General features: G+C 39.3%; 1 protein-coding gene across 2 annotated transcripts in view; it reads right to left on the reverse strand.

Annotated features, from left to right (window-relative positions):
• Positions 1-8,354, reverse strand: part of LOC110527436 (serine/threonine-protein phosphatase 2A 56 kDa regulatory subunit delta isoform) — a 44,983-nt gene extending 36,629 nt beyond the window's left edge. For both annotated transcript variants that reach the window (XM_021608714.2, XM_021608706.2), the window contains exons 1-2: positions 8,199-8,354; positions 6,978-7,061 (exon numbers count right to left, since the gene is read on the reverse strand). In XM_021608714.2, coding sequence (XP_021464389.2) covers positions 6,978-7,061; positions 8,199-8,225 — 111 coding nt within the window. In that variant the 5' untranslated portion in view covers positions 8,226-8,354. The remainder of the gene's footprint in view (positions 1-6,977; positions 7,062-8,198) is intronic.
• Between the last annotated feature and the right edge of the window lie 3,470 nt (positions 8,355-11,824).

An 11,824-nucleotide genomic window follows, 5' to 3' on the forward strand; every position in this document is an offset into this window, starting at 1 on the left:
CGTCACTATTATGTTCCCTCTACAATGCCTCTTGGGAATTGTAGTTCTATGCTAACCTAAAAAAAACTATTTGCAAATCCATGTTCTTGAACAAGCTTGTCATTGGATATGCAGCTGCTCTTGTAAATAGGTTGACTGAATAATGTACTGCTCTCATGCAGTCCACACTGACTGACTAAGGTCCAGAATCGAGTGGACAATCACATCTTTGTACTTAGTTTGGACTCAAGTATGCATGAGTAACACTGCTCTCCATTCAGCAGTAATGTCAACTACTCCTTTGTAATACTGAAACAGTTCAGCTGAGGTTAAACTGTGTTTTTTGGGGTATTACATAGTTACCCTCTCATTGCTTTCAGTAGAGGTGCATGGGTAAAATCGCTGGGGAAGCCAGATAAAAAACAAAATTACAACCTGTGTTGTGATAATTCCTTTGCTTGCTCTATAACCTGTTTGTTCATATGCCTCGCGACCGTGATACAGTGCCTTCGGAAAGTACTCAGACCCTTTTGACTTTTTACGCATTTTGTTAGGTTACATCCTTATTTTAAAATTGATTAAATTGTTTTTTTTTCTCATCAATATACACACACACACACACACACACACACACACACAATACCCCATAATGACAAAGCAAAAACAGGTTTGATATTTTTGCTAATTTATAAAAAACTGAAATATTACATTTACATAAGAATTAAGGACCTTAACTCAGTACTTTGTTGAAGCACCTTTGGCAGCGTTAACAGCCTAGAGTCTTCTTGGGTATGATGCTACAAGCTTGGCACACCTGTATTTGGGGAATTTCTCCCATTCGTCTCTGCAGATACTCTCAAGCTTCGTCAGGTAGGATGGGGAGTGTTGCTGCACAGCTATTTTCAGGTCTTTCCAACAATGTTCGATCAGGTTTAAGTCCAGGCTCTGGTTGGGCCACTCAAGGACATTTAGAGTCTTGGTGGTTCCAAACTTCTTCCATTTAAGAATGATGGTAGCCACTGAGTTCTTGGGGACCTTCAATGCTGCAGAAATGTTTTGGTACCCTTCCCCGGACCTGCGTCTCGACACAATCCTGTCTAGGAGCTCTACGAAAAATTCCTTCAACCTCATGGCTTGGTTTGGGACCTTATAGAGACAGATGTGTGCCTTTCCAAATTACGTCCAATCAACTCAATTTACCACAGGTGGACTCCAATCAAGTTGTAGAAACATCTCAAGGATGATCAACGGAAACAGGATGCACCTGAGCTCAATTTCAAGTCTCATAGCAAAGGGTCTGAACATTTAAGTAAATAAGATATTTCCTGTTTTACATTTTTTGAAATTAGCAAAAATGTTTAAAAAAAAAACTGTTTTCACTTTGTCATTATGAGGTATTGTGTGTAGATTGCTAAGGATTTTTTTGTTTGTTTTATCCATTTAGAATAAGGCTGTAAAGTAACAAAATGTGGAAAAAGTCAAGGTCTGAATACTTTCCGAAGGCCGAGACAATAAGAAGGCACAGTGGCAGAGTAAATTCAACCACATCTTTGTTTCATCACAAAACCAGAGAGCAACCACTGTCCAGTAAAGTCCGCAAAGAATATTGCAGGTAACAAGCAGTTACATGACCTACAGCATGGTCAAGTAAGTTACTGTTTCTGACATTTTCAGACCACTAAACAGCTATTGATTTAGAACCACGGAGTGTTACCGCAAGTCGCAAAGAAAACAGGAGCTGCTTCCACTGTTCCAGCACCATTTCAACATCATCAAATCACCGATGCTTAGTCTAATAGTGACAACTAAAAGATACCAAAAACAATTTAGTTCAATCAACGTAAGCTAAATATCATGTGGCTGTCTACGGTTCTGATTTCTGTGGGTGTGCGTATGTGTGTGCTTGCTTGTTTGTTTGCTCAAGTATAAAACACATGTTGACTCACCCTACTTGTAGACAAACGCCAATGCCATCCTCCTCTCTTTCATGTTGATGAAACGGTCTATCACTCTGTCATACAGTACACACTTTTATTTTTTGTTGTCCTAGGCTAACCTGGCTAAAATGCTTGCTTGCTAGCCTAACTTCCTTTAGTGGGCAGCGTTAGCTAGTTAACATCAGCCTTCTACATCAAGCTACATATTGAACTTCCATCCACAGTGGCAATGTACGAATTAATGGTTGGATCAGAATCTCTGTTACAATCACTGGCCAAGACAGAGAGTTAAGTAAAACCAGTCCAAATCCCTATCTCCATCCATGGCTAATTTAGGAAAATGACAATTTCAGCTAGCTAGCCACTGGAGAACACCACCACAACAAGATGCAACAATTCAAGTTGTTTCTGTCAATGACGTATAGTTGAAGTCGGAAGTTAACAAACACCTTAGCCAAATACATTTAAACTCAGTTTTTCACAATTCCTGACATTTAATCATGGTAAAAATTCCCTGTCTGAGGTGTTAGGATCACCACTTTATTTTAAGAATGTGAAATGTCAGAATAATAGGAGAGAGAATTATTTATTTCAGCTTTTATTTCTTTCATCACATTCCCAGTGGGTCAGAAGTGTACATACACTCAATTAGTATTTGGTAGCACTGCCTTAAAATTGTTTAACTTGGGTCAAACGTTTTGGGTAGCCTTCCACAATAAGTTGGGTGAATTTTGGCCCATTCCTCCTGACAGAGCGTGTGTAACTGAGTCAGGTTTGTAGGCCTCCTTGCTCACACACACCTTTTCAGTTCTGCCCACACATTTTCTATAGGATTGAGGTCAGTGCTTTGTGATGGCCACTCCAATACCTTGACTTTGTTGTCCTTAAGCCATTTTGCAACAACTTTGTAAGTATGCTTGGGGTCATTGTCCATTTGGAAGACCCATTTGCGACCAAGCTTTAACTGATGTCTTGAGATGTTGCTTCAATATATCCACATAATTTTACTCTCATTATGTCATCTATTTTGTGAAGTGCACCAGTCCCTCCAACAGCAAAGCACCCCCAGAACATGATGCTGCCACCTGCGTTCTTCACAGTTGGGATGGTGTTCTTCAGCTTGCAAGCTTCCCCCCTTTTCCTCTAAACATAATGATGGTCATTACGGCAGAACAGTTCTATTTTTGTTTCATCAGACTAGAGGACATTTCTCCAAAAAGTACGATCTTTGTCCCCATGTGCAGTTGCAAACCGTAGTCTAGCTTTTTTATGGCGGTTTTGGAGCAGTGGCTTCTTCCTTGCTGAGCGGCCTTTCAGGTTAGGTCGATATAGGACTTGTTTTACTGTGGATATAGATACTTTTGTAACTGTTTCCTCCAGTATCTTCACACTGTCTTTTTCTGTTGTTCTGGGATTGATTTGCACTTTTCGCACCAAAGTATGTTCATCTCTAGGAGACAGAACACGTCTCCTTCCTGAACGGTATGACGGCTGCGTGGTCCCATGGTGTTTATACTTGCGTACTATTGTTTGTATAGATAAACGTGGTACATTCAGGCGTTTGCAAATTGCTCCCAAGGATGAACCAGACTTGTGGAAGTCTACAAATTTCTTTTGATTTTCCCATGATGTCAAGCAAAGAGGCACTGAGTTTGGAAGTAGGCTTTGAAATACATCCACAGGTACACCTCCAATTGACTAGAAGCCTTTCAGAAGCTTCTAAAGCCATGGCATCATTTCCTGGAGTTTTCTAAGCTGTTTAAAGGCACAGTCAACTTATTGTATGTAAACTTCTGACCCATTGGAATTGTGATACAGTGAATTATATGTGAAATAATCTGTCTGTAAACAATAGTTGGAAAAATGACTTGTGTCATGCACAAAGTAGATGTCCTAACAGACTTGCCAAAACTACCGTTTGTTAACAAGAAATTTGTGGAGTGGTTGAAAAACAAGTTTTAATGACTCCACCTAAGTGTATGTAAACTTCCGACTTCAACTGTATGCTCTTAATGCAAGTGTGACGTCAAACTGGCTTCCCTTGACACTTCTTTTGTGGTGCGCTAGGACAATTCACAGTTGAGCTCACTCAGTTTAGCTCAACGCTGATTGGCTATTATTTGACACTTTTCTTTTATCAAGGGAGGCTAAATGCTCACTTGCTTCCCTTGCATTCAATGCTACAGGCTGCAACGATGTCATACTCTTTATGACCAGTTTGCATCAGATAGATGGCCTACACATACAGAGACAGAGGGGGGCTGTTTCGCTCGCTCAGATGCGTTCTCCGGTGAAATAAATATAACCTTTATTTAACTTGCAAAGTCAGTTAAGAAAAAAAATATTATTTACAATGACGGCCTACCCCGGCCAAATTCTAACCCGGACGACGCTGGGCCAATTGTGTGCCGCCCTATGGGACTCCCAATCACGCCCGGTTGTGATACAGCCTGGAATCGAACCAGGCCAAATTCAGCCTCTTCAGAATTTAAGGAAAATGTTGAAACAGAGAGACAAAATGTATTATTTTATGTTTGTTTTCTCTTGGAACAATGAATACACACCCCTGTTGGCTTTACAAATCACGTGTAAGGCCGCTGTCCCCTAAATGCCCATTCCCCATCCTGTTTTGGGCACTAACCCCTCTCTACCCTCTGCCATTACAGGCAGATATGCTTACAGGGGTATTTCCAGTGTAATTGAGAACAGGAGGGATTCCCTCAGGGAATTAGCTCTATGTTAAAAATGTATTTCATTCAATGAAATCACTGAAGTATACTGTTGAAATTAAGTTTAATAAAAAACGCATGGTCCCATGGTCTCAGGTCTCAATAGCAGTGTCAAATGATACTCTATTCAAAAGGTCTGGCTAAAAGGTCTGGGTAAAATATCTGGGTAAAAGGGAAATAAGTACTGTAAAAAGTTGCAGGTTGAGTAACTGCAGCACTCTCATTGAAGTACAGTAAGAGGATCTGTAGGATTGATTAGCTGCTGAAACGGCTTCCCCTTTCTTACGAGGCCACGGGAACGGATCAATCCAAAAGTGAACAACAACACGACCATCAAAGGGGAGTCCTTAATGCTCATCCTCAGATAGTGTAAAATACCCATCAAACTGAGCAATACATGTTATATATTGGCCTGCAAAGATCAAGTGCACCAATTAAGTCTGACTTATCAGACCCCCCCCCTTTTCCGGTATGACCTTTTGACAGGTGGAGTGACTGGATACGTTTCTACTATGGCTTTCACCTATCACGATCAGTGATCCAGAAGAAAAAGAGATGAAGAAAGGTTGTTTTCTAAAAGGTTGTCCCAACCTTTATGATTTCATGTATGTTTGACAGTGCATAGTCTGCATGCAGTGCATTGACACATCTGGGCATGTTTTAGAAAACCTGGGTGGTGATGGGGTATGTTATGGACCATTCCCATCAGACACATGCCGGGGCTTGCCCAAGGCATGGCAGAGATGGCCGGTTTGCATGACTGAGCTGGTCTCAAAATAGACCCAATCAATAGCCTTTCACCCTACGCAACGTCAAACCCTAAGCGCCCTGCGTTTCCTGTCACCAATACCGCTCTCTGGACTGTGGGATGTTTTGAGAGCGCAAACACTATCGTTTGTTAAGGTACGCAGGCTAATACTTACGCGAGAGGTTAACAAGCCACACTCAGCGACTAATGCAGGGTATCCAGTGTCAAACCAATGTTAATGAGGTGTACAGTTGTTGCATCATCATGTCCTGCAACACGTACAGTATTGGCTTATACTGTACATCAGTGTTTTTCAACCCTGTGCCTGGGGACCCACTTGTGCACACATTTACCTTCTGACCGAGGACTAAGACACATGATTCAACTTATCAACTAATCACTAAGCCCTGGATTAGTTGAATCAGGTAGTTGATTAGTTAAATGAGGTGTGTTAGTGCTTCACTGAAAAATAATGATAAAAAAAAACACTGCAAGATCAAAGTAATATATCTATTTAAAACTGTAAGAAGAGCTACATTTGTTTCTGTGAGGATCCAGGTAGCCATAAAGCATGTGCCTACATTGCTATCTTGGAGTAATCTGTGGGCACTATATCCTAGAAACCTGCCTAGCAGTCACAACAATGATCTGTTGCATACTGAGTGGAAGGCCATTTGAAACACTTCGAGGCAAAGAGGTCAGTGTTTGTCATCTACAAAGATTCATGATCGTATTTATCTAGCCATACCAAATCAGACATAAACAGCCAGATCAATCATATTCTGAGCTATCTGAACCTGCATGACCTTTTCCACGCTGTTTTTCCATCTCAGAGAGCTTGTTGGCTAACCAAAACAAAATTAGAGTTCTGATTAAAGAATGTTAATTTAGATTTGTCAAAAACTAAAATGTAAAATAGGCAGGTTTAACTTCTACTTTGACAGGAGGATATTTTACTGGGCAGTAAACTATGGAGAATGTATTGCCTCTATGGTGGTCTATGCAGAGAGCTCAGCTGCATACAGAGAGGTCTGTACACAGAGGACAGCCGCTCCCTTCCTGATAAAACGGCTGGAGTCTGGATCTATCTCAAGCATCATAATGTTAGAATAACAATGTTCCCCATAACAATGTTCCCTAGGAGCTGCTGTGAACTCAACCAGCAGGCATATATGGCTGAACAGACATAAGCCATACGTGTCATTATGCAAAGGCCTGACATTATGTTTAGCTTCTCTCTGTAATGTTGGCCTAAGCAGGGCGAGGAACAAGTATTGACACTGATGCATTACTATCTATGTAACATTGAAAACGAGCTACAGAACTAGATTAAGAAACAGGAAATACAGTGTCAAATAGAATTACATGGGGGCATACATAGGCCCCTGATTCAACAGACCATTTATTATTATATTTGGATTTATATAACTAGGCAAGTCAAATTTAACTCAAATTATAGATTAACAGACATACACAAATCTTTGATCAATTCATCTTCAGAAATAAACTGCAGGCTAAAAACGAAAAAATAAATACTGTCGAATAACCATCTGGATCTGTCATGTTAATCAAATAATATCTTACCTCATCTGCATTTTCAGTTCCTGTGTCTTTCCCACTAGTGGCATTACTGTTTTTAGTGCTACTTTTGGCAGATTTGGTTGGCTCCTGTGAATGACAACAATAGTTATTTTACTGTATTCATAAAGAAGAACACAATTGATATAGGACCATACACAACTCACATCCTCTGGTCTTTGGAGTGCACAATGCACAGGGATTTAATTTCTGTGGTATTGCCGAATGGGCACGCAGGGCATATGCCCCCAACCAAAAGAAGGTTGGAGACCCACAGAAAGCATATGAACACGTCATAAGCATTCGCAAAATGTTTTGAATTGCAGGAAATTTGCATTAAAACTGCAAAATTGTCTCTCAGCTTCATGACAAAATGTGTCGAATAGGGGAGGTAGGTACCGGGGTAGGTGACCTGGGGCCCCAAATGCGGTAGTTCCACCCTAGGTAGCTACAATGGCCTTGCTTTACCTTCAAAAACAGTAAGAATGCATTCTTGTGGCCAAGACTGCTGCATTTGTAAGACAGACTGTATGGAACTAGACTTTAAATACCCTTTAAGTGGGAAAAAACGGCAATTACTGACCGCTCAGACAACGACTAAGCACAAGCCGATATTGAAACATTGTAGCAAGCGATCTGACATATTATAACAAGACGAGTGCATTCTCTTACGAAGAACGAGACATTGAACTTGTAGCTATCAACTTGATGATAATCTTGTGTTTATGTAACGAATGTAGTCTAACCAAATGCATGCAAGAATAGCTGTCAACTTACTATCAGAGATCAGCCTAGGCTCAAACTAATGCATGTTCGCAGTTCATATTCTGACAACACATTCGGAGAAACATACGACAATATGCCATTACCAAAACTAAACATTCTTTTACGCAAAAAATGATTTGAGAATATGAATTATTTCAAGTTAAAACGTATTGTTGCTGTAGGCCTAGGTTAGTGTATCGGTATCACATCCATTACGTCAATTTTCTAAGAATGTAATATTCAGGGTAATGTAAACCATTTGATAAGATTACATTTGTATATGTTGTTGGCTACTGATGGTATTTGCACGGTCTGAAAAATTATCTGCTCTGCTAGGCCTTACGATAATAATACAAAATCTAGTTGGCGAATTAGAATACATCACGAGATACGGTCCACTTCCTCTGAACATTTAGCAACAATATTTTCATTGTTACCATTATGTTGCGATCATTACGTTACCTTTTCCTTTTTAGATTTATTCGGCATTTTGTGGCTGTTGGTGTTTTTCACGGTGACTCCGCGACAGACTTCGCCGGGACTCGATCGCTGCCACTCGGTTACCTTCAGCTCCCTGCGCCCTTCTAGGCCAAGAAAAAGACCATTGGCCAGTCACACATTATACTGCCTAGTGACGGGCCACTGTAATTATTACATTGGGTGGTTATAGGATGGGCGTATTGCACTCCCGGTCTAGCGGTTTCCACTAGAATACTAGATAGCACAGCCACAAAGTCAAAATTATATTTTTAGTCTTAGTTTAAGTTTAGGGCTAGGCATAAGGTTAGCATTGTGGTTAAAGTTAGGTTCAAATCAAATTTTTAAAAGAGAAAGTGTAGAAATGGGCGGGATGTAGCCATAATTATGACCGTGGTTGTGCTAACTAGTGACGACCCCATCTAGGGTGAAGGTAAAAACAATACAGTATGGTGGAGTTGCTGAAATGTACTTATTACCAAGCAACAATTCAAGAATGAATCCCTCCCTAGGCTTATAACATAGGGGCATAACCAATAACCTATCAACATAATTAGGACGTAATTGTGAGTTAATTGAAAACATTGCTATATTTCTGAACAATAGGATGACTAGCTAAATAGTTAACAGTACATTACAGTATAATGGAGATGCAGCCCTTACATTGAGCCACCTTTGCCGTGGTCATGCATGGATTCAGCTTTTGGCATGCACGCTACAGCTGAGCACATTGATGCCAGTGCTTCAGTCACATATACTGGCAGTTCTGTAACAGAAAATGATCCACACTAGTTTGTTCATAATCTAAAAAAAATTGTTCTGAAATGGAAGATTAAAGATATGATTATCCAATACCTTTATTCTAAACAATATTTGATCTATAGGAAGATTTGGGGTTTTCCAAAGTAACCCCATACTGTAAAGTGAAAAGTTTGACATGAATTTGGCAAATTGTGCAGCACACCACTGGAAATATGCCTCCAAAACAAGGTTTCAGACATCTGGCGAACTGTACAACCTACAAAACTATAGCACAATTTATATGACCACTTACAATGCACTTTTACGTGACAAAATATCTACTGGCAAAAGGCTGTGGCCTCATATTGTATTGTCAATGCACTTTACCAGCACCACCTGCTGGACGTGATCCATAACCTTCTTAGGGGCTAAAGAGGAATCCCATCTATCTGTATGCATGCCTAAACACATTTGTAAAAACACGTTGGTAAGCATGTTATTGGCAATGATCTGCACCCTTTTTTCATTATCAATATGGACAATGAGCTTCCCTTCAAGATAATTTATTTGGAAAATGAAATGACATTGGTTGAGCAAGGTTTTAAACACATACATAGTAAATAAGCCAAACAGTTTAGGCCATGCTCCAAAGATCTTACAGTGAGCAATAATTCACTGATATGGTACCAGTGGCGATAGAGTATTAACCACAGTCAATGAAATACATGAATAGAAATGAGCATTTCAGTACAGCTGAATAATTATTCAGTGACAGAGAACAGCAATATCCTATGACATAACATACGTAACAAGTACATAAATTCCCCTCATGTATAGATTGTGTTGCCTTATTCGATCCACATTTCACTGAACATTCACAGGAAAATCAAATCTTAATTGTTTAGAGTGGCCTTACCTTTTTCTGAAGAGAAGACTGATCTACCAGCAGGCATTGTTGAACATAACATTATGCAGAAACTTCAGATATGGTCTTTGCCATACCTTTTGATCTCAAGTCCAATCAATTGCTTTCATAATTCTATAATTAATTCTTAAAGTAATACTGTTTAACTATGAGCCAAAAGCCTTATTCATGCTGCCCTCCGTTTTGCCATACTACTCATACACAGGTAAGTGACAAAAACATTGTCATCCACACAATTAGAAATAACACCTATGTACATACATAAATACATATAATAACATTGTTCTGTTCCTTTCTGAATTGCTGCCACTGAGGTTTTGCCTTCAGAATTCCTTTCGACTGCAATGGGCATACCCAGGGTTGGGGAGTAACGGATTACACATAATTTTGTAATCCCTTACATGTAAGGAATTACAAAATCGGATTTTTACAGGTAAGGGATTACAAAAACGGTAACTGTAATCCGTTACCTGCAAAACAATATTGTAATCGGAGTAGTTACTTTTGAAAAACTAGATGATTACTTTTACATTCAGAAAGTATGTTAGCGAAAAAAAATCTTTGACACTTCTGTTTTCTCAATGACATTCTAACTAGCATTGGGAAAAAAAGGCAAATTTAAATCCGTTCCACCTGAGCGAGTCTGACCATCTATGCTGACAAACCAAATATGTTTAATGGAACGCGGGAATAGGCTTTTGTTGGCTACAGTCCAAGCTATGTCTTCTAATAGTGCGACTGCTGTCGTTATCCAAAGATTATCCAACTTGAATAAACGCTTGGTAAGGGTAACAGCAGTGTAGTCTGCGGCGATACGGATATCAGTTATTATTGATATCTACTTAGCGCATTGATGTGATTGTGAATCACACTGCTACTCTCATTTAGCTATTTTCGCTTTACGGATTGTGGTTGTTGTGGATGGCTGTTCACAAATCTAAATGTGTATTTGAACCTAATAATGGTTTAATTCAAGAAGTTTAAGCTGTCTATCAAATCATTGTTTTTGAAACCAGGTGACAGCCAGTGAAAATTGCGCTCTTGAAACAGCTCCGAAGTGCGGATCCCAGCCTATGGAATAAAAGTGGGGCGTTTATTGCCCAATCTAATGCATGCTTGTCAACAAATAAATCCATAGGTCTAATTGACACACGCTCAAATTTGCACACTTTTGACTGCCCCTTTAAGTCTATCTGTAGTTGCTACATATACACACACACACATATATATACATATATATATATATATATATATACACACACACACACACATTGATTCTTGAAGAATATAACTTAAAAATGACTCATGAATTAAGTTTAACTGTCACACTCCATGGGAACCCAAAATATAAGCTTGTTTTACTCCAATGTGTGTAAACATTGTGAATGTAAACAAATACGGTATAGCATAACATGGTTAAAAATGTTATATCATGGATGGTCAGTCCCTGCATCCATAGCTGTCTATTTATCTGAGAGTGGTTACATTTCTCCAGGCCCATCACTCAGCTTTTTACCAAAAGAGGCAGGGAAACCATTTTATTGTTTCATCTGTTGATTTGCCCTTTGATATCTTGATAATATGCAGCTGTTTAAATTGCCACCAACAAACAAGCCTTTAGCAAATGTAGCATATGACATTCAATTTTCAAATGTAAATAGCACTTTTCAGTAGTGCTCAAAGTATGCCATTCCATGAGCGCAGCATTTATTTTTCAACTCGAATCAATGAGCCCAATCAGTCCTCCATGACAACAAAATCATAAACAGAGTAGGGCTGGCTAATAAGTCCTTAGTTTTGATGTTATGCTCAGGTAAAACAATTTGGCTAATCTATACATCCATATTTCCAAGTCCTATTCTTTAAGATCAAGGGGTATAACATTTATTGGAATGCCAGAAATTCTGATAGATTTTGGCTTTTAATGTTAAGATGATTTATTATA

This window comes from Oncorhynchus mykiss, chromosome 1 (genome assembly GCF_013265735.2).
Source record: "Oncorhynchus mykiss isolate Arlee chromosome 1, USDA_OmykA_1.1, whole genome shotgun sequence".
NCBI lineage: Eukaryota > Metazoa > Chordata > Actinopteri > Salmoniformes > Salmonidae > Oncorhynchus > Oncorhynchus mykiss.